The sequence below is a fragment of the Uloborus diversus genome, chromosome 6, assembly GCF_026930045.1.
Source record: "Uloborus diversus isolate 005 chromosome 6, Udiv.v.3.1, whole genome shotgun sequence".
Lineage (NCBI taxonomy): Eukaryota > Metazoa > Arthropoda > Arachnida > Araneae > Uloboridae > Uloborus > Uloborus diversus.
In genome coordinates this window covers 61,427,719-61,455,047 of record NC_072736.1, presented here as the reverse complement: position 1 = coordinate 61,455,047, position 27,329 = coordinate 61,427,719, and the positions used below count along the sequence as shown (strand labels likewise).

Sequence of the window (27,329 nt, the reverse complement as noted above, 5' to 3'; positions counted from 1 at the left end):
AATGGGCTAAATTTTGTGAAATATACTATAATTTGATACCTTTAATATATATTTGTGTGCTTTTACTAATCAATATACAAAAAATGAAAAATATGTGTTTTTTGTCTCATTGTGGCCCACTTTCCCCTACATGTATCTGGAATTTAACGCTTTCAATGAAAGAATTGAGGAATGAGTGCATATGATAGTTAAAAATTCTTCAAAAACAACTAGATGTAAAATGTAGGACTGTTAGCAGAAATTTTGACCCTTTATGTAAAATGTAAGCAAACATTAAGAATTATTTTTTAGAATTTAGACTTCATCTGATTCCGGTTTTAATTAAAAAGCTTCACATCTTAGTCTATTAGTACTTTTGATTACTTAGAAATTCCTCAAAAGAATGGTAATTTGTTGCACAGTTAATTTCAAGACCATATAGAAAAAAGTTGAGTAAAATGAAATATCAGTATACTAAACACAAATTGTTACAAAATTATGTTTTGAAATTTTACTCAATTTTAACTTATTTATTTAGATAAGATTTTAGCATGAAACATTTTTGATAATTTTTAATTCACATAAAAAATGATTTAAAATCTAAAAATTTCTAAAACCTTGGTCCCAAACCATTTAAAATTGAAAGCTAACCACAGTCATAAAGTAAGAAAGGGAAGGCATTGTAAAAATATATGCATTTTATTTTACAATTTGATTTCTTTTTCAATTTATTTATTTATTTTTTTAAATATCCTCCACACTATATCTTTAGGCACAAGTTAAGTCTGTGAGCTTGACTAAAAATCTAAAAACAGATTGGGAGGGGGGGGGGGGGATAATGATTCCATTAATTATGATTCACAGAAGAAAAAACTGGAAGCTAAAATTTTGACAATAGGTACTTCGTAAAATTTCATTACAAGTTTCAGATACATATTTTAGATATTTAAAGAAATTGTATAATGATAAAAACACATTAACGTCTGAAAAAGGATTGTGTGAAAGCACATTAACACAACATGTTAAAAAACTTTATGTGCTTTTAATCTACTAAAATAAAAAAAAAATCTGAAAGAGAATAGGTCAAGCAGGACAAGTCACATAGTGAATAGGATACATTTATGAATAAATTATGAAACTATGAGTAAATTTCAGAATTAAGTTTGAAATGGAAGCCTAATTCTGAAGAGTAGAATTTAAGCCTAAATAATATTGACAGATTGAAATTGCATCAAGCAAATGTCATAAATAATGCACAAAAAACATATAAAAGTAAAACACTTTTTCTTTGGTAAGTCACAGGGTATATTGCACTTTCAATTCGTATGGGACTCTTCTTTCAGAAGTAGTTTGACAGTCTGAATGACAGGACTAGGAGAAGTTCGATAGAGAAGTACTTGCAGCAAAATGCAGAAGTCTATAATCACTTGTAAAATACCACAGATCCAGAATTGGATAGGTGCTTCACGTACAACAAAGTACACAGTTTTAAAAACATCTCCAAATGTCCACAGGAACACCATTTTCTTGCTGCAATAAGACATAATTAATTGAGAATATTATAGATAATATATTTCCATAATAAATAAAATTAAAAAAAAAAAAAACTTTGGTACAAAAAAATAAATAAATAAATAAATATTGTCATACAAAACTAATACAATAAATGTTAAAAGACAGCTGCTCGAAACTTTGAAATAAGCGGAGTAGACTTTAAAATAACAAAAACAAATTTCATTGCACAACACTTACTGTAATTTGGGACCGTCCAAAAACTTTGACATAAGCAGAAAATAAAGTTAAGCAAAATCGAGATATCGAGAGTCTACTAAATACACATAAACAAAAAAAAAAAAAAAAAAAAAAAAAAAAAAAAAAAAAAATCAAAAAATGAATCACTCAAAAGCATTAACCTCATTCCAAGAGTTGATTTCTTCTTAAGATTTCGGTAAAATTGTGGCGTTCCTAAAAGAGCTTCAATAAATACAGCAAAAAATCCAATGCTCTCTACAATTAGAACAATTTCTAAGCACAAGTACATGAATATGCCTATCACAGCAGTAAAAGTGGCCATAAATTCCAAGTAGCTTAAAAAGTCTGTCCACTCCCAAAAGTAATGTGCATCGAAATCTAAAATAAATAAATAAATTTTAACACATAAAATGAAAGATTAAAAGCTCATATGAATCAAAAATAAAATAAATAAATAGCTCAAGCAACTTTACACATAATCAAAATGCTGTAGAAAATTCTAAGCACAAACTAAGGTGTTCAACATTTATATAGCTGACCATAGCTACCAATTTAAATAGTACAGTTGGCTCTCTGTTTAACAACTTTCAAGGGACCACAAAAAATCGTCCTTAAGTTGAAAGCATCCTTAAATAGAATGCGTTTAACACTATAGCGGATCATATGGGACCATGAAAAGCTGTCGTTAAATAGAGAAAGTCGTTAAATAGAGCGTCGTTAAACAGAGAGCCAACTGTAATTCCTGCTAAAAGTGAAACATCTGCTTGACAAATATTTGGTGGAGAAAATGGAATATATGGTGCAATGAAGGCATTCATTCTTTTAATTTAAATGGTCTACTTTTCTTAAATAGCTGTATTCAGCCAGTGGCGTAGCTAGACCCAACTTTCGGGGGGGGGGGGGGTTACTTCTTTATATATATATATATATATATATATATATATATATATATATATATATATATATATATAATCGCTTGGAATTTTTTCCTTTCCTTTTTTTTTCTTTCTCTTCTCTCTTCTTTTTCTCTTTTTTTTTTGAGACTAACTTTTCGGGGGGGGGGGGGGGGGGGTTGTCCCCAAACCCCCCCCCTTAGCTACACCCCTGTATTCAGCTGATCACTGGTGATTCTCTCAAAAATTTATTATTAGCTGTTTAATATTACCTAGAACATTGCCCGCCTCGCCCTTTTGTTGACTATCTGAGAAATGGGGTAGCACTTGACGGCACTGCGTCAGCCAATTCCGTGGATGGTGAGGAGTATATTGTACAGGTAAACCAGGCACTTGCCAGGTGTAACAAGTTGAAGGAGGCAGCACAATTAGAGTTAAGAAATTACGCACAGATTTATACAATTTTATAATCCTTTAGACAGTTTAATTTAGCCCATTCAAATATAAAAAGTATATTACAAAAAAAAAAATTATGATTAAAAGAAAAATCATTTGTTTTAGTATCTTGCTGAGAAGACATTTTTTAGATTCTTGACATTACTTTACTTAGCAAAAATTTTTGAGCCAACTTTGTGCTGCCATCTTGCTTTTCTAAATAATACAGCATCTATTGACGTGTTGCAAAGCCCCTTGTAAAATGTAAAGTATTTTGTAGTATTTTTCTAATTAAATAGAGAAGTTTTTTTTTGTCCTGGGATCACACTCGCAGATAATCAAGAGTTTATTATATTAAATGTTCACATCCTTAACATTTAATCAGTTTTATATGAAATATAATTGAACTAACATATGCAGGAAATGAGAATTGCATATGGGAGGGGGTGGGGGAGAGATACATGACGAGAATCAAAGAGCAAAGAGGGAGACACAGATAGGATGAGGTAGCATTATCAGCAAGGCCTGTATAAAATAACAATGACTAAGTTCCTACCTCACATGTGATTGGTCAGCCTGGAAAATACATTAGCATTAGATTTTAATTTACAGTAAAGTTCTATCAGTTTGAAAGAACCCAAGAAAGGTTTCCAACATTGTACATTCTTCTAAATTTTATTTCATGGGGGCTTTAATAAGTATATTAATTTATCTTACATGAAAGAGATTATATCTCTTGCTAGGGGGCTATCGCCCCCTGCTCGCTAACGCTCGCCAACCCCCCACTAAAAACATCTGTTCTTACGCAGTTCCTTTGGATCGCTTCGAGATCCGAGCTCGCTACGCTCGCTCACCAGTCACCAATTATTGGTCTAGCTTTATCTGTATTAAAAAAAGGTAGTTTTTTTTTTAAATATGGATATTATAACACTTATGATTTTCATACATTTAAAAGGGGACAATTACTTTGACATGCAACTCATGCATTGGATTATTATAAAGCAAAAGTTTGCAATTCCATTATATTTTGAGAGAAGTATGCAAAGGAACATTTTTGTACTAAAATTACGAACATAATATATTCTTTGTTTCCTACATTTACTGAATGCAAAAGAAATTGCAGTGAAAAAAACCCTACAATGTTAACACACTTAAAAACATTTCATGGTCATTAACTATACTATGTTCAGTGTCAACATATGTGTGTATATATGTTTTAAAATGTCTAACAGTTTCAAAGAGCAAGCAACTTCTGACATTCTCTGAAAGCAGTGATTTAGTAAAAAAAAATTTAGAATGAGTGTTTTAAGAATCAAGAAACCAAATCCAGTGGCACGACAACTTATGAGGGCCAAGGCCTACTGTACCCAACTCACTCCTTCTGACCAAGGCCTCTGGGGTGCTAGGCAGATGTTCCGGTTAAGAGGTCAACCTAACGCGGAACCCCCAGGGTTTAGTTCCCAAGCACACCTGGTACTTATTTTATCGACCCACTGAAAGAATGAACAGCTGAAGCAATCATGCCCAACCCGGAGATCGAACCAGGGCCTGCAGCGTGGAAGGGCTACCACTGAGCCTCTGGGCTTCAGAGCACTTGAATATAATTTACGAAGAAGAGAGCAGTGGGCTACGGAGTCTTTGGATGAAAGATGTGAACGCAGATTGGTCAGAAATGCTGCTGATACGCTAAGGTGCACAAATGCACACCGTCTTCAAATCGAGAGAATTCCGCAAGTGTTTCCGAATACATTTACGGATTAATCATGCACTTTACTGGAGAAAAAGGGTTGACCTAAGACTGATAATTATAAAACTGGAGAAAAATATTATTGTAGCAAAAAAAAAATTCATTATTATATAACACTAATTTGTCATACCTCGGATACCTTTTATTTCATCCGATAGCAATGTGCCTTTTAAATTCAAATTTAAACAATTTCCCGTTAAATTAGCCTTCCTAATGACTATAGATAAAGCAGAGGGTCAAAATGATTTTGTGAAAACATATTAGCAGTAAAATCAGGTTTCATGCTTCAATTTGTTGCTTTACTTTGCCACTGTGGTTCAGTTCTTAACAACAATGCCATTGCAAAAGTATGTGAAATGTTTCGGTCTTCAGGTCTTCACGATTCAATTTGTTGCTTTACTTTGTCATTGTTATTCAGTTCTTAACTTCAATGCATTGCAAAACTAAGTGACATGTTTTGAAATGAGAATTGTCCAGTAAATTCATTTAATCTATGTGGAATAACATAATACAGTGAAGCACGGTTTATACGTTTCTCCTCTATTCGTTTTTATCAATTATATGTTTTTTAAATTGTCCCTGGAGGGTCTAATATATATTTTCTTTACCAATTACACATTTTTTCATTTGTAAACTTTTTTCATAGTCCCTTCAAAAACGTATAAGCAGTGCTTCACTATATATAAAAAAATGTGGTTGGAAAAAAAACTTCAGTATTTACAGGTTGCAGTTAGTTAAGCTTGAACACGAAAAGAAGGCGGATGACCTTGAAGGGAAACATCATTTGTAATAGGTAGAATCTTCCAGAAAGCACCAAATAGTAAGAGGCATGGTCTCGATAATCCTATTTATTCCAAAATAATAACAAACAACCTATTACAAATGATGTTTTTGCATTAAGGTCATTCACCTTCTTTTCGTGGTAAGCTATAGCAGGGCTGTGGAGTCGGACTTGTTTTATGGTAAAGGAGTCGGAGTCAAAGATTTAAAATTTCAAGAGATGGAGTCGGTAATTTTCTCTCAAAATTCGCAGCTCTGCCAATATTTGCGGAGTCACAGCCAGGGTCAGACTAATTTTGGATAAAAGAGTCAGAGTCTCTAAAAATCCTGTAGTCGGAGTAAGACATTTTTCCTCCGAATCTGCAGCCGTGGTGAGTGGGGAACTTTTATTTTTTGTAAGCACTATGGTTAAGGGAAAACCTTTCGACATCAACATTAACTTTGCAAATGATTTTTTAAAAAAAGAAGAAAATCATAATACTTCTCTGCATACACGATAGAAAATTTCTGGGTTTTCAGATGGCTCTTGAATGCCTTACATATGACATGTCTATGACTGAAAAGTGGTTTTGTTAAATCTAAAAATTTTTTATCAAAAGTTTGACCCTGTGCGTTATTTATAGTCATTAGGAAGGCTAATCTAACAGGAAATTGTTCACGTTTGAATTTAAAAGGCACGTTACTATCGGATAAAATAAGTGGTATTCGAGGATAAGTATCAGTGTTATTATTAGCATTTTTTTAAAAATAAAATATTTTTCTCCAGTTTCATTACTATCACTGTTATTTCAACTCTTTTCTCTAGTAAAGTGTATGATCATACCGGAAATATGTTTGAAAACACTTACAGAACTCACTTGATTTGCAATTTGTGGTTCACGGCGTGCGTTTGAGCACCTAATCCTATCGGCAGCATTTCTTACCGATCGGCGTTTAAATCTTTCATCTAAAGACTCCCAAGCACACTGCTCTTTTCTTTGTAAATTATATTCAAGTGATCAAAAACACTCATTCAAAAATCAAAATTCTAACGCTAGAAATCTAATGCTAGAAGCGAGTCTGCAGCACTTGTAAACAACGATCGTAAACAAAGCGGATCGTTGCCAACGGAGAGAAAGAAATAAAGGCTCATTTTGTGCCACGCATAAGCGTTTTATATATATAGATAAAGATTTAATTACTTTCCTCCGCCACCCCTTGGCAATTAAAGTTATTTTTTATACTTCAGACCAAATTATTTCTTTGTCTTCATGAATTCAGTTTTTAAAATAGAAATGATCCAAAGTTCACCCATGGCATTTTTAATCTCACTACTAATTAGAATACTCATTAATAAAAAGTAGCGACTAATCAAAAAGGCTAATCACAGGCTAGAAACTTAAAATTTAAATTATCAATATCTTACTGGTCTAAGCAAAGTAATAAAATGTTGTTGCATTTCTTTAAAAATTATGTATAATCAAATACATTATACAGATAACTATAATATCGTTTAAATTACAAAAGTTCCATAATCACTTCTCATGAATCATTTAAAAATATAAAATAATAAGTGTTATGATACATGATAAGCAACAAAGAAATGTAGATTTTGCCAATCACAGTCCCTTATCAGCAGGAAGTAAATCATCCTCACAAAATTGTTACTTAGTCCTTTCAAGATGGGTGCCTTACATATGAACCAACTGCAAAGGTTATCTCACAGTTGGATGAGCTTGAGCATGTATGAACAGCTGTTGAAATTGACTGAGTGCAGAGTTATAGTATCATTTGAATTTAAAAAAAAAATCCTTTTATTAGAATTTTATGTTATTACTTATGTTTGTTTTTTTAATTACTTATGTCTGTAATAATAATTGTTTAATATTGGAGAATAACAATGACTAAGTTCCTACCTCACATGTGATTGGTCAGCCTGGAAAATACATTAGCATTAGATTTTTATTCGCATTAAAGTTCTGTCAGTTTAAAAGAACCCAAGAAAGGATTTCAACATTGTACATTCTTCTAAATTTCCTTTTATGAGAGCTTTAATAAGTGTTGATCTTTGTTTCCACTGTGGTTTTTTTATTTTTTGAACATTATTTGAATGAAAGAGGGCATTTTATTTTGTAAATGCGTAGCGTAAATAAATTCAGCACACACATCAAATGCATCAGCCAGTATAGATATATACAAGTAAATCTTCCAATACTTTAATTTCTGTTTTCTGCAATATAGGGAATAAATGTCTCTTATTGGTTTTAGAGGTTTCATTAATTTTTCTTTCTTTTTTTTTTTTTTTTTGAAGTGTGATCAGCAGTAGGAAAAAGAAGTTGTGTATCATTTGAAAAAAAAATTTTCTTTTCAAACTGACAAAACAAACAATATTCAACGAATTGCACACGATAAAAAAAAAGAGACACTTTTTGGTAAAAACGACAATTTTGATATCCTCTTATATATAATGGCCGATGATCAGGTAACCCGCGTGTTTCAACAATGAAACTCGCGCCACCGCATGATAATTTGATAATATGTTTTGGTAATGTTTAACATGCAGGGAAAGGTGGTTAACAATGAACGCTACCTTCTGCAGTTTAGGGTCAATCCACTGGAGTTAGGGAAGGAATTTCAACTATCAAAATATCACCAAACAGGCAATGGCTTCGTTCAAATGTAGAAGCAATTTTACCCATCATACCTTGACAAACGACTTTCTAGTCTTCAAAGAAGTTCCATGTTCATACAGATAAAATATCAGACACAGAACTCATATGCCTTAGAGTACACCTATGTTTCAAAGAATATCATACTGCCCACATTTTGAAATATTGCTCCTTTTTCTTGATTTCATAACCTTTTTTTAAGCACTTTTATTATATTTGTCCTGATTGTCACAGAAAGATCTGAGGCCTCCTTTTGTTAGTCTCACTACTAGATCACTTAGAGACTTTGAGATTTCACTAAATGATTTGCTTAATCTTAAGGTAAAACTTAACGCGAAAAAATTCAATTCTAAAATAAAATTATAATTTTGGTTAGGATGGAAAACAGAAAATTTCATGTAATTTCCCCATTAAATGTTTAAATATAAAACCCATTGTTACAAATTTTGTTGCCTCACAACAGCAATATTAATAATGATAATCATAATACAGCAAGCATGAAATTTATCCAATATCATTGCTTTCGTAGGATTTTAATCCTCATCTATGCCAATAATCAACTAGTATTTTGTAGTAAGTTACAGCCCTGAGCCAGGGCTAAGGCAGAAATACTTATAATACACCACCAGCTCAGTTATTCCATTCGAGGACTGCGAGGATCTTTGAGTTGAACCGCACCATTGCTGCAGTCACTCATCTGGTGTGCTAATTCTGCATTAGCTACCAGTTTGTTTGGCTCTCTTGGCTCCCTTAAGAGGTTTTTCGCCTCCAGCTCATATGATTCCTAATCCAGGCTGATGAGTGCTAAAAAGCACGAAACTGAGGCCCTCGGATGGAATAACTGAGCTGGAGGTGTATTTTAAGAATCAACTAGTATGCTGTGGCAATCCTGAAACTTTCTTCTATATCTTTCTTATAATTCTGATCTATCCCCATGCTTGACGAGGAAGCAATATTCCCAACAAAAGCAAAATTACACACGCCAAAACTTGATGACTATCCCAATTCCCGATTTATCTCAAAAGCGAAGCAAAGAATGAAAATTGAAAATTATTTTAAAAGCCTTGCTTAAAGTAATTGAACATTTATTTGTTAACAAACACAAGATGGCAACAGTTAAAAAGTTTAAATCATCGCGATTTTCTAGTCACTTTCCAGCAATTAAAATCATGCAAAATACGCAGACAACAGTCTATTACCATTTATCTTTCTTATTGTTGCAATTATAAAGGTATTTTTATTGACACAAAAAAAAAAAAAAAAATCAGCCCCCCATGGAGCGATTGGTGCCAAAATTGAACCAATGCCTGTTTACATATGGATTCATATTTATTCCAAATTTCAACCAAATGTAGCATTACTTCTTGAGATAGGGCACTCACAATGGAAAAAAAAAGGAACTTTCAATTGCGCCACCCCCTTTTCAGCTGTTGATGCCAAAATAGAATCAGCTCTTATACCCTGTAAGGGCTACTTCTCAATACATTTTTGTTTGATTCCGTTCATTATTTCTCGAGATACAGCTGTCACAATTGACAACAAAAAACATTTTATAGCTCAACCCCCTATTGATACCAAAATTGAATCAGCATCTGTACCTGTTAGGGGCAACATATGGATCAAATTTTGTTTGATTCCGCCAGTTACTTCTTGGGGAATGGCAGGTACGCATAATGCAAGAAACGTCCCATTGCTCCACCCCCATTAGAGGAATTCACGCCAAAAAGCAATGGGCACAAGTTCAAATAGGGGCACATATGTTTACCGAATTTCGTTCGATTTCATGCAGTAGTTTTTGCTATAGAGCGACCACAAAAAACTGGTCACATACATACGTGATACACACACACATAGACAGACATTTTCCAAAAATGGTCCTAATGGACTCAGCACACCTCAAAACGTTCAAATCCGTCAAAATTCGAAAATTTGCACGAATCCAATACTTTCTTCTATATATTAGATATAAAAGAAAGTAAAAACGGGGCAAAGTTTAGGACACATATTAGGATCTTTATCAAGAGTAACCTGTATGTTGTGAAATATGAATTAATTTTGCAAACATGTAATATTTAAATCGTTCTAACTAAATTAGCACACAAAAAAATCCTAGAGGGGAACAATAAGGATTATTTTTAAGTGCCAAATGCTTAAAGTTTTAGACACATATATAGTTTTTTTCCTTTTAGTATGAAGCATTTATATGAAAACAAAGAGGTGGAATTTCCTGATGGTAACATTATTTTATTTCTGAAATACATTTACACTAAAAAGAATAAAATAACAGAATTTAAAAAAAAAAAACCTAGCACTCTTCAAAATGTACTTTCAAAAGGACAAAATAACTTTTCTGGGTCAGAAAGGACAATATTTAACTATTCCTGTAGTTTTCAATTATTCCAAGAAAATGACTCCACGAACCAGGAAAAGTGCAGCTCAAGTCATTACAAACCAAACTTTCCCAGAAAAATATGCATATTTCTACACTCAAATTTATGACAGAAAGTTAGATAATGATAAGAAATTCTCTACTGACTTCAGCCACACTTTTCTTCGTTTATGGAGTCATTTTCTTGGAATAATTGAAAACTACAGGAATACTTAAATATTGTCCTTTCTGACCCAGAAAAGTTAGTTTGTCCTTTTGAGTGCACATTATGAAAAAGGGTACTTAAAAAAAAAAAAAAAAAAAGCTGTTATTTTTAATTTGAGGTGATTTTATTAATTTTTATTTTCATCCATATGCTGTAAGATGAAATTTGTAATTGTTTGGATTCAAGAATTTTATCATCTAAAAATTTATTTACAGAATATTTCTGAAAAACAAAATGACAAAGTTTTGAATTAATCTGTGTTTTTCTTACCATGTAAAAAAAAAAAAAAAAAAAAACCTTTAAACAATTGAATCAAATTTAGTTAATGAATCCCCCCTTCCCTTCTCCAGTTAGGCTTAACAGTGTTTTGAAGATATATTGTGTTCTATAAACATGCCATCACCATCTTATGGGATGGCACGCATGGCTGACAAACAGACCCATCTTGAAAGGATTAAGGTGTTATAACTCAGAAAAGTTTTAAAGAATTAGGAAACTAATAATGAAGGAAGAAAGTAAATATAGAAGATGTTAAGTAGAAGACATACCCCAATAAGATCGAGGAATAGTTGGATGAGAATAGGATAGAGTGATGTCAGACTGTTTATCATCATCATCATTTGCTGCTCACACACAAAAAAGAAAAGTTAAATGTTTAATATCTCAAAAAATGTAAGAACATATTTTATTTATTCTATTCTAAAGAGGGAAATAATACACACACAAATAAATTCAGATTTATCCACTGCTGATTTAAAATCATTTTTTTTTCTGCATCTTGATTATATTTTTCTGATTACCAAATTTTACTTATGCCAGCATAAACTACACAAGCTCTGTTTAAGCAATGGTTCAGGTGTTTACAAGTAGTTTTTACAGTTTGGGGTTGGCAAAAGTAAAATTGCATTGAAACTTGTTTAAATTGAGATCATCAAAAGACCAATGTTTGACAGTTCCCCTATAAGGTATTTATCTAAAAGTCATTGTTGCAATAATAAGTGGCGTAGGAAAAAGAATGGTTCCCGGGTTCAAACTTGTGATGCAGCTTAAAAATTAACTTCTTTGATGCAAATCCAATTTATTTCTCTCTTGTTTAAACGTTTTTTTGACAACTAATCAATTTCATGCATGTATCACTGTCCTAGTCTGTATAGAATTAAAAACAAACTATGACTGCTATTTTCATTTCAGAACATTTGAGTGGACTATTTTTAGCTGGATAAGACACCATCTTCAATGAATCGCTTGCTAATTATCGGCAACAAATATTTTGCTGATACATGCAACTGAACAGCTGTGCAGTCCAATTTTATCAATCATACATTCAACATGGGTGCCCAACGGGGAAGGGGTGGGGGGGGGGTGGGGGCTAATCTCTCCTAGAAATTAGAACTTCCTTGCTTTTAGTGCTGTTTTCTTTGCAAGAATGTAAAAACATTTCTTCTCTAGTCATTAATGAATAAGTTATTATAATTGTCATATTTTAATAACTCTAATATGTACTGAAATTGGTTTCCATGCAGAAAATATCTTGCTAAACCATGGGGAAAATATCTGAGCTCCCCCCCCCCTACCCCCTCACAACGATAAAATTTTGCATGTGGGCGCCCATGACATTCAATACTTAATAATTAACTACATAGCAAAGTGATGGGACATGCCACACAGCCTGCATTTTTCGCTTGGAAATTTCACGCATCTTCACAGTAATAGATAAATCACTCAATAGGGCGCACTGCTTTTTTGTCTTTTAAAACTCAGCTTTGTCCGCTGTCAAAAAAATTACAATAGCTTTAGCATTTCCTCTTCTTCTTTGCATCATTCATTCACACACATGTGCATACATTAGGGTGGAGCGAAAAAAAAACAATTTTTTTTGCGAGTTGCTATAGCATGGAAAAGTTGTGATTGATGAACTTTAAAAAAAAAAAAATTGAAATCGTATAATATTTTCCAATTGTGCAACCAGCCTAAAAATTTGGAAAAATGAAAAATTTTATGTCTTATTTACTGATTTTTAAACATTTTGTGTCAATGTTTTTTTTTAAGTTCTAAGACGGATAAATTGCAATTGATGAAGCCTACAGAAATTTAAAAGAAATATTAACACCAAACAATACCTTCTAATCCAGAAACAAGCCTGAAAAATTTAAAAAATGAAGAATTTCATCTTTTCTAAAAAAATTTTTTTTTTACAAATTTCTAATTTTTTTTCTTTTTTTTCAGTACTATAGGGAAAAACCTTTTAAAAAGCACTATATTGCACATAAACATTAATTTATTTCTCTATTTTGAAGGTATCTTCCAACCATGCAGAAGTTCCATTCTTTCAAGCAATGAGCCATTTTCAGATAATGGAAGATTATAAAATATTTAGCAAAATTTCTACCGTCCAGTACACAAGTCTTATTTTTTAAGGGTTACTTGTTCAAGCTAATTTACAATCAAATTTTTTGGAAACTTGGGTATAAATTGATCTGGATTTCAATGTTTTCCTAAAGTAACCATCACTTCCTCTTAATTCGCAAACTTTAAGGAAAGCCTCCGTCACTATAACTTTACACATCTTTCGACGGCTTGCGTAGTGGCAGTTTACATCCAAGTCTGGTGTAGTACCTGTTTCAATAAAAAATATTTACTGTCTTTGTTAGTAACTTTTCGAAGAAAAAGTGGCGGAGATAACTTTATCATGCTCCTAGCAATAATCTCTGTGTAATCAATGGCTTTGAAATTTAGGGATGGACTAACAAAGTTTCTGATGGTTTTGCCTTTAGAAATAGGCACACTGGCTTTTGAAACCATTTAAAAATTCTAGTTCTCACCAAAAGCATCTTTTCGTCAAAAGCCATGGCTATCAATAAGTTTTCGGAATGCGCTAAGAAAGTTTCTTTCAATGATAAGGTAAAACAACTAGCTTTTAAGTTCTCAGGCAAGTATCCACAGATTTAAATTGTTTTGTAAACACGAATGGGACCATTCGTGAAGTTTTTACAGTTCTTTATTTCAAACCAAACTGGTGTGTAACATTTCAAGATAAAAGTAACAATGTGTTTTAACGCATCTGATGTGATTTTTACATTTGCGTTGGGTCTATTTGCACAAGTGAACCATCTGGAATGTGAGAGCGGGCCGGGGTTTAAGATTTGACTAATCATTTCGACAGTTGAAAGTCTTTATTGCTTGAGATAGATCCAAAAGATACCTTTGATCCTTACTCAAGCAATTTCTGTTTACATCTATAGTTGTACCTTGTACAGTCAATTACTTGATTACTGGCAGTTTTTCACAACCACTAAGACGTTTTAGTATTAGTCCAGAAAATAAACTTGAACTGTTTGTTTCACTATTAACAACGAAAAAGTGATGAAAAGACAATTTGATGAATTGGAATAAACAAATAGCCCATTGCAATGTTCCTCCGACATAAATTTCGAATTGAGGAATTGCCATGTTTCCACCTGGTATAAATTTTAGAACTATCATAACCTATGGTGCCTAAATAGTCTAGTGAAATTCGTTGTTCATTTAGATATGAAACAATGCTATTGACTATGTCTTTGGCTGATCTAGAGTTTGGAGAAGACACGTGGCTTTGCTCAAAGTTTGCGAATTAAAGCAAGAGATGTCTACATAAGAGCAACATTGAAATACAGATCAATTATGTCCAATTTTTTTCAAAAATTCTGATTAATTAGATTCAACAAGTCACACTTAAAACAATAAGACTTGTGTACTGGATGATTGAAGTGTTGCTAAATATTTTATAATCTTCTATTATCTGAAAATGGTTAATTACTGTAAAGAATGAGACTTCTACATGGTTGATAGCTTCAAAATCAAGAAATAAATTAATGTTTATGTGGAATATAGTGCTTTTTAAAAGGTTTTTCCTTATAATACTAAAAAAAAAGAAAAAAGAAAACTTTTTTTTTAAATACTTTTTTTAGAAATTATGAAATTCTCTTTTTTTTCAATTCTTCAGGCTTGTTTCTGGACTAGAAAGTATTAATTGATTTAAATTTCTGTAGGCTTTACTAATCGCAGCTTACCAATCTTAGAACATTAAAAAAAAAACTTTAACACAAAATTCTTAAAAAATCCGCAAAAAAACATAAAATTTTCCATTTTTCCGAATTTTTACATTTGTTGTGTGATTGGAATTTTTTTGTTTTTTGTTTTTTAAATCTTCACCAATCACAACTTTTGTGGGCTATAGCAACTCGCAAATAAAATTATTAGTTTTTTTCGCTCCACTCTAGCATACATACTAGTATCATATAACTGACATAAACAATAAAAAGATATTTTTAAAATTGTTTTTCACTACAATAGAGTTATTAAAATTCCTGAAATAAAAACAAAGACCAACGAAAATTGTACAATCGTAGGCACTAAACAAATTATTTCTCGAAGTTTATAGGGTTATAGGAAAATTCAGGGTAATATAGATTCTGAAACATTCTTGTTCTGAAAGATCTAAATTTTCTGAAAGAACTGTCCCATATAGGACATTTTCCACAAAAATATAGGACAAATATAGGACACATCATATGAATAATTTTGCTATGAAAAAAGAAATAATACATATCATATATTATTTAGTTATTCTTATCAATGTTTTCGTTTCAAAAAAAAATATTTAAAAAAAAATCAAACAAAATTATAACTTACATCTCAAATGACTTTCCTGTAGTTGAAAGAATAATTTTTGAAAAAAGTGTACTTTATAGACTAAATAACTGAACAAAATTTGAACAAAGTTGATTTTTATTTTTCTTCCTCATTCATGACCAAGTACAAATTCCACTATTATTTGATTTTATATCTAAACTGAACCTTTTACCACTTCTATTAAGAACAAACAGAGCTTGAGGAGGATCCTCCTGACGTTTTTCAGAGTTTTCTTTACGCTCGAATGTTTTAGCATGCTGCCTCAAATGGTTGCAAAATGACAAAAAGCAGTAAAATCATCTTTTCCATTACTGCACATGCACCAAAAGTTGTACAATTAATGTCCTCCTGGTTCAATCACTCCACACGAAATTGTGTTAAGCAATGCGATTTCGCCATTATAATTCCACTTAATACAACGAACTACGTTTTAACGTCATACGGAACTAACATTCGATGATCCCAAAATTTTACAAAAAGAAAAGATTGCAAAAAGAATATTAGAAAATTCCAATTAGAAAATGCACTGAACACAAGAAATATACCAACGATTTGATTTGATTTATGGTAACACACATTGGAGAATATAGCTATTCTCAGCGGAGAAGATTTTACCTCTAATAATCCTTTTTCCATACTTTATTTCCAGGACAATACACATGAAAGATGTACATTACATAGGAATAAAAGAACACTCATGGCTACAGACAGGAATTGAACCTGCGTCTCTCTGCTTACAAAGCAAGTTGGTGAAACCACACGGCCACCAAGGCCCCTATACCAACAAAAACGAAAACCCCCATGATGGAAAACAAAACAAACGGCTGTTGCCCCCCTCCCCAAACACAAAATTATAAAACCAACTTCAGACTTAGTTCTCGAAACTCCACCAACTATAGAGTGATGTCACATTGCTGTAGCCAATGAAAAATGATGCCTGTTGCAGGATTTAGTCAGTAGCGTTTTTTAATTTGAAATTCGTTCGGGCACGTACTTTCAGCGAAAAATCCGATGTCAGAAAGTTTATTTACTGTTCTTTTTAAAAGATATATAGGGTAAAAAAAGGGAACATAGAAAATATAGGAAATTTTTGAAAAATATAGGAAATATAGGACAATTTTGATGCTTTTTTTTGAAAATATAGGAAATATAGGATCTATAGGACTACTTCGACCCCGTGTGTAGCATTTGAGGGGGATGCACCACCAACCTGGAGGTGGGGGTGGGGGGAGGGCACTCATATGTGGGCATGATTTGAAATGCCTATGAGTGGACCTCAAAGTTATAACAAAATCAGAGCTTCTGAAAACTTTCCACAGCTATCACAGAAATAATGTGCATACCAGTGAGAAATGATATGTGTTTTTAAACTAGAAAACATATAAAGAAAAATACTGATATAATGCATAGAATTGTCAGAACACTAAGAAATGCTTGGTTTATTTCTCTTTTAGCAGTTGAACTGTTTATATCCTGTTCAATGGTTACACTGGAAGTTGCAGACATGACTGAACAGAAAAAAGTTGTTCTTACAAAAAGTAGAAATTTCCCTCTATGAGCAAGTGAAGTTTAAAAGAGTAGGAAAGCAGGTCTAAATAAGACGGTGCTCCAATTTGGGCATCATGTATAAATATCTTTGTTTTACTCAAAAATACTGAATTAAGGGGGTCCGTTATGTACAACTACGTAAAGTGAAAATCAAATAAGTAAAGCGCACAAATTTTGATTATTGAAAGAAAAATTTTAAAAGAAATGTTATTAGAAATCTGATATTGTGAAGCACTGTTTATACGTTTCTCTTTTATACCTTTTTATCAATTATAAGTTTTTTAAATTGGTCCCTGCAAAGTCTAATACACATTAACCTATACGTTTTTACGCTTTTTTCACAGTCTCTTCAAAAACATATAAACAGTGCTTCACTGTACATAAATATATTGTAATATAGCTATTGTTATTATAAAAAAAATATAGAAATAAGCATAAAAAGAAATCTATTTCAACAACGAAAATATTAAAAATATTAAGTTTACCTGAAAAAAGCCTTGACTTGGAAGGAATAATGAGTGCTTTGTTTCTAGTTTTAACACACAGATGCATCATTGCTAGCATGGCAATATTCATAATAATACTCTGACATAGTAATGGAAGCTCGTAAGTATGGCCAAACCTAAAAGATAACATTAAGCTTCTCATTAAATAAATATTTTACAAAAATATCTCGGAGCTATGAATAATTAAAATTAAAAAATATATATTTAGAAATAAGTTTTCATTAATAATTGTTTGATTAAATTATAATGGCATTTAATAGAACTTTTCCAACTTATTCCACATAAAATATCACATACAGTCAATTCACGATAACTCGAATCTAAAGGGACCGACAAAAAACTTCGACTTATCGGAAGTTCGACTTACCGCTAGTTTCGGTTTTCGGCATTTTAATATTAAAAACCATCTAATATTAATTAATATGTGCATATAACAGACAAAATTACAGAACTTAAAAGTTTTTAAGCAAAATCTGCACAGTTTAATAAAAGATATTGAGAGAGAAAAAATCAAAAGCATGGTTTTGATTTCTATACTGCTGGAACCATTTGAATAGAGCTGATTCCACTTCAGGAAAGGTGCACATCTTCATTCTTTTCAAAATCGGGTTCATGGACTTTGGATTCTACCACTTTAGAAGTTTAACTTTTTTTAAAAAAATATAATTGAGACTGTATTTGCTTAGACATCTTTAATAGTAAAGAAAACTCACTCTGTCTTTCAGAAACTTATTAGCAAATGACTGAACTAAAGAATGAAGTGGATCGCATCTTAACATAGGACATAGGTCTGCCTTTAAATAAAGGTACAGTCAGTTGACTTGACAACTTGACAGATTAAAAGCAAATTCGTAGTACAGTAACCTGTCAAAGTGTAAACAGTACAACAAATTTCTTTCTTTTTTTTTCCTTTTTTTCTTCGAAATAAATCTAGTCATCTTTGAAAAAACTTTGAGTTAAAGGAAGTCAACTTCGTGATATTGAGAATAATTAGCATGGAATTAAAGACAAAGGGGTCGGGACTTGATAAAATCTTCGAGTTATAGTAATATTTGAGTTATCAGACTTTGGGCTGTCACAAATTGACACCATAATTTAATGATGTGAAAGTGTTGAGAGTCCCAGTCTATTGTGTAATTTTGTGAGTGGTTTTCAATAAGTTCAAAAAATTGAACATTTTGTTTTGAAACAGTAACATTTCCATCTACATGAACCCCAGATAAATACACATTTTTAAAAATTCATCAATTATACAAATACAATGTTTGCTATAATGTGTCAAGTTAAAAAGATTAAATGTTACGACAACAAAAGAAGAATTTCTTTTCTTCGTCACTTCCGCAACTTTTAAACTCTATTTCTTAAATATTTTTATGAAATGTAAAGATTTTTGTTGTTTCAAAAAAATATTTCAGGGGTCGATCCAGCGCGAAATTGGGGCCGCTTTGCGGCCCCTTCACAAAATTCCGCATGGCAAAAGCGGCCCCTTTCACAAAATTCCCCATCGCAAAAGCGGCCCCATTCACAAAATTCCGCGTCGTAAAAGCAGCCCCTTCACAAAAATTTATAAAAAGGCAGCCTTTTCACAATATTTTTTAACCGCAAATGTGTACGCATCTACGCGGAAGCCTACCCCTCTTCCACCTTCCCCCATCTTATCTTTTTGCCTGCTGCGTGAGGTGTTTTTGCTTGAGAGCGTCAAAGGGGGGGGGGGGGACGAGAGAGGGACGCTTGTGATTGCTGGCTAGCGAAAATCCAAGAAAAATAATGAGCACGTGATAAAGAATTGATTCGCACATTTTCTGCTGTTCCACGAGTGCGAATTGAAGACTGACTCATTTCACGCCACGGCAAATTAATCGCCTATATTCTGTTGGTTTGATTTGCTTCAATGACCAAATACTTCTGAATTAAATATTCCTTTGAATCATTGTAACTTTCAATTGTGTCTTAGTTGCACGCATCCTTCCTTTATCCATATTATTTTTTCAAATTATGCACTTTTAATTCTCAAAAGTAGTTGCAAATTGAAACCTTGCCAGTTGCAGATCTTCTAGTTTTTTTTCCTCTTTCTTTTTCTTTTTTAAATTTTTTTTAAAAATATTCACCTGTTTTTTCAATTTGTTCCTATTTTCTTCAGTTTATTTTGAAAAAGTTTAAGGTTCATAGTTGGGGGGTTATCTTACGGAACGGACGAGCAAAATTTCTGAAAATTATTCCCAAACAAAGGTTAAAAAGAACACTCGAAAATCTTATATTTTCCCTTTTTAATCAATTGCATAGAAATTCGCATTGAATACTGGCGCATGCTGATGCAAATCGTATTGTATGGCAATTAATTAAATCCTGTTAGAGTATGAGTGACTACGCGGGAAACGCCGAACAACCGATTGGCGAAATTCCCTGTAGTTTGTAGTTGATACTGTCCGTTCTCGAAAGCTCACTTGACACGATTGCATTTAATGAAAAAAAAGGTGTGATTATTAGGCCAGGGGTACCCACTTTTTCTCATATTTTTTAGTTTAAAGCAGCGTTTCTTGATCTTTTTTTGAATCTCGGACCGGTAGAACTTCGTCAAAAAATTTCACGGACCGGTAGAAATTTTTATTTTTTTTTTCACTAAAATAAACTCATCTGTTTTGTCCTTTTTTTTTTTTTTTTTAACAAATGCCAGAAAGAAAACCTTTGTACTTAAAATAAACTTACAAAAGTTAATTGTAAGATTTTTTTAAATAACTTACACACTCTGAATGTAAAAATAAGCGCAGCTAATTTGTGTAAATTTTCATAAGCGAATAAATCTTGTAGAGAAACCACAAAACGTATGCAAAGTGATGGATATATTATTGCATAAAATATCGTATAAAATTAGGAATAAAATTAAAATAAGGAAATTTTATTTTATTGGAAACGGGTATAATTCTTCGAAGACCGGTCAAATTTTCTCGCGGACCGGTGCCTGCGGAGAATTGCTGGTTTAAAATGCATTATACATTTTTTCTTTCCTGCTATTTTTCTTGTAGACTGTACGCGTAAGAGCAAAAGATAACTTCCAAAGTCACGCTAGTTTGAGCGTACAGTAAACCAAAAGAATGACGGTATTATTTTTTTGTAGTTTAATTCCAAGATTCCTTTTATTGATAAAATACAATGCCAGCTGAAAAATATCGTCGGTCATTCTATTTAATCTTGCTGTCTTCTTAAAATAAATATGAAACTTCCAGATGAGCAATTTCGCAATTTTTAACCCATGTCCGCTAATAGTGAGCAACGGGAACAGCGCGCAAAGGAAGTTTTATTGAGTGGGATTTTATTAAAAAGTGGCGGGAATCGCGTAATCTGCAGACGATAAATTTAAAAAATGTGGTAATTGTATATTATTCCAGTTCGTTTTCTTTCTCGGTATTATTTTTTCTTTTGTAACAGATCGTCTGCGATCCAGGAGCGCAGACGATATTTTTCGTAGTTAGCTTGTTCGCGCCTTCGCGTGTTTAAGAGGACATTTTTTAGGCGCATCAAAGAATAAATTGATATTCTATTCGATTATAATTTGTGTGGGAGCGGATAATGGATAATTTTTGCAGATAATGGAGCGCTGGAGATAGCAGCCGCAATAATCTCAGTTTGGAGAGATTGCTTGTTCGTTGAAAATTATTCTTCAAGAAATTAAAATATGAAACGAGGACGTCCTGCAACGGGAGGTACCTCCCGAAATTGTGCGTATTATGTTAAAAAACTTCGCTCTTCGAACGTTCGGTCCCAAAATATTGTGAATTTCTTCAAGTCAGCAATTAACAACTCCGATAAAATCGCTACCACCACTTCATCATGCAGTAACAGTAACGCAAATGTTCCCGTTTTGGAGGGCTCGGGAAATGCGGTAAAAGATAATACATCAAATGACAGTGAGGCAGTTCGCGAAAGTATAACGATTTTTGAGCAGAAAATACTGGAAGTGAATCTGGAGCAACTTCAACTGATGATGATATTGAGATTGAGCCATCAAATAATGATTCAAGCATTGTATTTGAGAGTACAAATGGAAATAAGAAGCATGCAATAAATAAAAAGTACATTGCAAATTATGAAAAGGTGTATAGCTGGCTTTACTATTATAGTTATTCAGCTAAGGGTTTTTTGTGCAAAATATGTTCATCTTTCATGAATGTTAGTGATTTGAACAAACCTTGAGTAAATATTGGAGTTGATATCAAGAAAAGCTGTCACCCTATAGAGTTTTAAAAAAACATGAGTGCAGCAAAAATCACAGAGAGGCTGTCAATATATAAAAATCTAGTGCAAAAGAAGGAATTCTCAAAAAAATCTGAAAGTGAAGAGACTGGATAGGAAGCAAAAAAAAAAAAAAAAAATGATTGGTAAGTTTATTCAAATTTTGTACTTATAATCATGAAGCAATGGGCCATTTTTGAGAATTTTGAATCTCTAGTTAGATTTTTGGGGGTAAATTTAGATGACAATGAAATGAAAAAACATTTGCTAACTTGTAAGAATGCCACGTATTTATCCCACATTTCAGTTCAAAACATTTATCTTTGAAAATACCAAAATTCCGTTGTTTTCAGGAAAATCCTAAATTTTACTTTGATTACGCAATATATATTTAGTATTAATTTGTGTTGAGTTTCGAAATCCAATTCTAAAATAACTTTACTAAAAATAAAATTCTTTTATATGCTGTTTTTATATTTTTATTTCTTTCGAAGATCTTGATTTCCTTACATGCGCCATGGTAAATGAATTTTTCGCATTTTTGATGTTGACTGTACCTTGTTAAGTGGCAAACAAATAAAATTTCTTTATATATTTATTAACATCATTAAATTGCAAAGTTTTAAACGAAATACCTACTCTGTAAGAACGTCAAATGTCAAAAAATTAAACGCTGAATGCTGGTGCAGTATTATTTTGGGTTTTAATTACTTTTAAGTTTTTCAAACACATACATTCTTCTGTGTTAAGAAATATGTGATGTCTTTGAGTCTGTTCATATTGTATTTATTGGGAGTTATCATTACGTTCGGCAGCATGTGCAATTTTCATTGATCTAAAAGTATTTGAGAGGGGCAAACAGTAAATCTGTTGTGAGACTTTCACCTTAAGAAAGTGTGCTTTGCATATGTATATTTGTAAAAAACAATAAATGTAATGTGTGTCAAATTACGAATAAAATGTTAAGGGTCTTACTCCCCCCCCCCTCCCCCAGCGCATTTTCTCTAGGCAGCTTTCAGGTATTCTTCAAGAACTTGCAATCACCCCTGAAACCTATCTAGGGCTTTTCTATAGCGATACGACAGCTAAAAATGCTTTTATATAATCTTTTCCAAGAAAAAAATCACAAGAAGTTCTTTTTTACAAAAATAAAGAAAATTCACAAAAATATTTTGCTTTTTCACAAAAATAAAGAAAATTCACAAAAATATTTTGCTTTTTCACAAAATGGGGACCCAAAAAATAAAACCTGGATCGACCCCTGTATTTTCATATTCATAAACTACGTTAAATTACCTTTAAATTGCTGTGTATAATACCATTGGTTTTTATGAAAGAAAAAAATGCGTATCAGGCTACAAACCATGCAATCACCTACTAGCAAGTACTATGTTAGAATACCTCCAAATATGTTCCTAAAATAATGACTTTTACTTGTAGACATGTTTTTCCCTTCAAATATATAAATCACATTTAGGGTAACGGCACCAAGTCACAGATATGATTAAGACATCGCACTTAGGTTAACTCAATTTAGGCTTTTAAAACTATTTTTCGCTGATGCAACTACATCTCATCTAATGTTTGGCTGCTTCTGGATCCATTGGATGAGTTAATCCTATTTTTATTTGTTCAGTTTTGAAAAAAGATCCAACCCCCAGTAACAGACACCAAAGAATTTGATGATACTCAGTAACTGACAGGATGAGAAAAGGATGAGTAATAGACAAAATTCCCTTTTTTTTCTTCAAAATGTGCAAAAAATCTTAATTTTTAGAGCTGAAGCCTTATTAAGTTCAAAGGAACATGAAACACCAGCTGATCATGGTGGCTGTTCATGTTCATAACCTTCTACTATTGCCTTGTAAATACCAAGTGACTCAAAAATTCATTCTGATAACACTAGATGATTGCACTGTATTCATGGACCACAGCAACATCAGTTTTACCTGCCTAAAAATCTTATTATTGAACAAGGGCGCCCATATAGGGGGGCAAGGCCCTCCCCCCCCTTTGAAATTAGAACTTCCTTGTTTTTAGTACTTTTTTCTTTGCAAAAATGTAAAAACATTTCTTCTCCAGCCATTAATGAATAAGTAATTAACAATGTCAAATTTTAATGACCCTAATCTGTCCTGAAATCTGTTTCCATGGGGAAAATATCCTGCTAAACCATTGTTAAAATATTTGAGCCCTTCCTTACAATTTTGCATGTGGGCGCCCATGTTATTGAATAGAAACCTATGATTAAATCGAAACTTATGACTGTCTATTACTGGACCATTGTAACCACATTACTGGTGAGACACCAGTAACAGACAAGTAAGGTCTCTGTGACCTTACCCTATTGACTTTAACTTAAGAACAATAGAGCATTCATAATGGATCTATCACAGTGTATAAAAAAATCCTTTCAGAGAAACTCACAACAGGGAACTCAACCCTTAACCCCTTGAGGACCAGCGCTCGGAAAATGAAGCGCAGCTACGGGACCGAACGTTCTGAAATGGAACGCCGCCATCGGCCCAAGCATTTACAGCAGTTAAGCATAACTGAACAAAAATATTCATATAAAATCAGCATCTCAAGATAATGGCTTGAAATTTTAATTTTGCTTAAACTATGTACTACTGATTACTAATTATTAATATAAAGACTATTACATTATTAGAAGAAGTGAAATAAGTAGAATACTAAAATTTTAACCATGTGCACAAAATTAAATGATATGTGCACAAAAACAAAGTTAGAGTTTGACATCGTGAGTGTGGAATCAAAGAAAAAGAAATGTAGCAAAAAATATATGTTCCTTATGTAATTTTGATTAAAACAACTTAGCTCAATGAATTTAAACTAGTTATATTTCCCATGCCACAAGTCTCAAAACTGCTTCATAATTCACTCGAAAACATTCCCTTTCACTCACTTTGCTAACCATTTTTATTGCAGTTTTCCATTCTCCAAATGAAGAAGAATAAATACAGAGAACAATATCAGAAAGGATTAAAAAATAATCATAAACTTCAGGCCTCTTGAAATCATTCCTGTACTCTCATTGAACGGGGAATCCCAAAAGTCTGGAACAAATACGCTAAAATATTTTAACCTTTTTTCCCTCCCCCATAATTCATTCAGCTAGATGTATATCACTTTCAATTACTCGTAAAAAAAAAGAGAAGCAAAGATATAAACAAGAGCAATTGAGACCTCATAAATCATATGAGCAGAGCAATGATTCACTGTTGTTTACATAAAAAAAATCTATCCCATTGAGAGGCCCAAATAAGAAACTAAAGCGTGTACATGAAGGTCAAATACCATGTGACTTGAATATGATCAAAGTTATAGCCATTTAACGCCATCTATTATCGTTTAAATATTCAATTCAATGGTTCCATTTCGAAAGCATATACGTGACGCTGGGACGTCAGCTTGATCAGAACGCGAAGCAGGGAAGTGATGCTGGGCTGATAGGAGAGGAATCGTTGCATGGGTGGCGTCCGCGTGAAGTGACGCTGGGTGCAAACAGGTTAATGACTGAAACACACTAAATACTCACCAGAATATTATTCTTAGGGTATTTGCAATAAGTAAAACAAGGCATACATAAGTAGAGAATCCATCAGAGTTATCAGTTCTTTTTATCTCTTTATATTGTGGTATGTAGGGTATCACACCTCCAAACATCATTGCCAAGCAGCAAGTCCATGTTGCTATGTTTTTTAAATTTAAGACTTCAAAAGCTTGCTCAGAGTCCAAAGACCAAGATGTGTATTCAGACATTTTCTATGGAAAATTCCACTCTTTGTACCGTCTCATTCCTTTCCTAAATAAGAAACCACATAGCATGAATTTCACAAATTGAAAATATTTCATATAAGTACAATAAAAGCATCAATCTCCAAGCTTCAGAAATTTTTTTTTCAGTGCAAATGGAATTATTTAGGAGTTGCAAATAGTACCCGCAAAAGAAGCGACCATTACATGAAACGGTTTGTAAATATTATTAAAAATAAATAAATAAAGGATAAAGAGAAACTGAATACAGCAGACATAAATAAAAGATTTAATTCGCTATTCTGCCTGCCCAATGCATTAAGATATTATTACAGTAGAATACCTTTATAATGCCGACCTGTACAATGCAATTCTCTATAAACCGCACAACTTTTCAGAAGTAAACAATAAGTTTTGAAGTTTACAAAATCCCTCTGTTTTGCCTTGCAAACATAAAAATTGTTAGGGAAATTAAATTTTGAATCAGTTTTTCATCTTTTCATCTTAATTCCAAGCTTTTAAATGAAAATTAGCATTCACATTAAAATGAATACCAGATGGTTCTTGAAAATGCAGCTGTTATGCAAACCGTGAAGCTAGCAGAAGTGCAGGATATTTCACTTTCTTGCAATAAAGAAACATATTTATTTGTGAATGACTCATTGTTTAATTTGTGCTTTAATACTCACTACAGATAAAACTCATTCTGAAGTGCTAATATATAGATATATTTTGAATATTAGTTTTAAAATTTGTGAAATGACCTATATAACGTCAAAACCTGTATAACGCAAAAGCTCTGGTCCCAAGGTGTGCGTTATAATGGTCTTCTACTGTATACTTTTTATTTATCATCACAAGTTTCCCAAACAAAGTTGACCTGGACTTGGCAACATGTAGCGTAGCCATCAAAACAGGATAATTTGTTCGTCGTGCTACATCACTGGGTGCTTTGCCTCCCTCCAAAGATGAGATTAAAAAATCCTGCCCAATTTCAATAGTGCAGTCTGCACCATGAACGCCAGGGATGCCCTTGGCATCCTATTCTTGCGCTGTTATTAAAGGTATTATGTAATTAAGGATAATAAGCAAAGATAGATAAACAAGAGAAAACAAAAAATAAAACTAGTGGAAATAAGGACTTTAAGCATGAAATGATTTTGAAATGTATGCATTTTTTATCTTTTTTTTTATTAAAGAGGAAAGCTTTTTTTTCTTTCTACGTTTCAGGATCGATAAACAAAACTTCGATAAGAATAAAATTTGATGAATTGAAAACAATTAGCAATTTTAAAACTTTCTCTGAAATATAATTTGAAGCTAACTTTAACAATAAATAATTGTAGGCATAACATAACGTTATTTACCGACAGCAATCACTAATTAAATAGAACATCTGCTAGGAACTTGACATCTAATCTGCCACCAAAATGTAAACATAAACACATTTTCAATTTCAAAGCGATGACGTTTCGAAAGAAAGTTGCCAGATGCACAACAGTACACGAATGAAGTGAATAGAACTGGAGTGACAAATTAGTGTGCCTTCATACACGAAAGCAATGGGGCTCCAGCGAAAGGAAAAGAGAAAAAATCTGTGCATAAAGATTGCGCAGTAATACTTTTTGGCTCCTATAAAAGCGGCAAAAATTATATTACTTAGACCAGAGATCGTCAACTGTGTTTTGTGGGGCCTGGGGTTTGGTACTGTCCCTGTTTAAAGGAGTCTATAAACAAAAAACCAGACTTCGACCGTTTGTGTAAAAACC

The 27,329-nt window shown here is 32.5% G+C and overlaps 1 protein-coding gene across 1 annotated transcript; it reads right to left on the bottom strand.

The window, feature by feature from the left end:
- Positions 1 to 1,199: 1,199 nt before the first annotated feature.
- On the bottom strand, positions 1,200 to 27,013 carry LOC129224509 (solute carrier family 66 member 2-like). Its single transcript, XM_054858971.1, has 5 exons — positions 26,928 to 27,013; positions 25,343 to 25,609; positions 17,533 to 17,669; positions 1,893 to 2,109; positions 1,200 to 1,509 (listed from the first exon to the last, which is right to left on the bottom strand). The coding sequence occupies exons 2-5, from the start codon at positions 25,564 to 25,566 to the stop codon at positions 1,296 to 1,298; spliced, it is 792 nt and encodes a 263-aa protein (XP_054714946.1). The 5' UTR covers positions 25,567 to 25,609; positions 26,928 to 27,013; the 3' UTR covers positions 1,200 to 1,295.
- Positions 27,014 to 27,329: the final 316 nt, after the last annotated feature.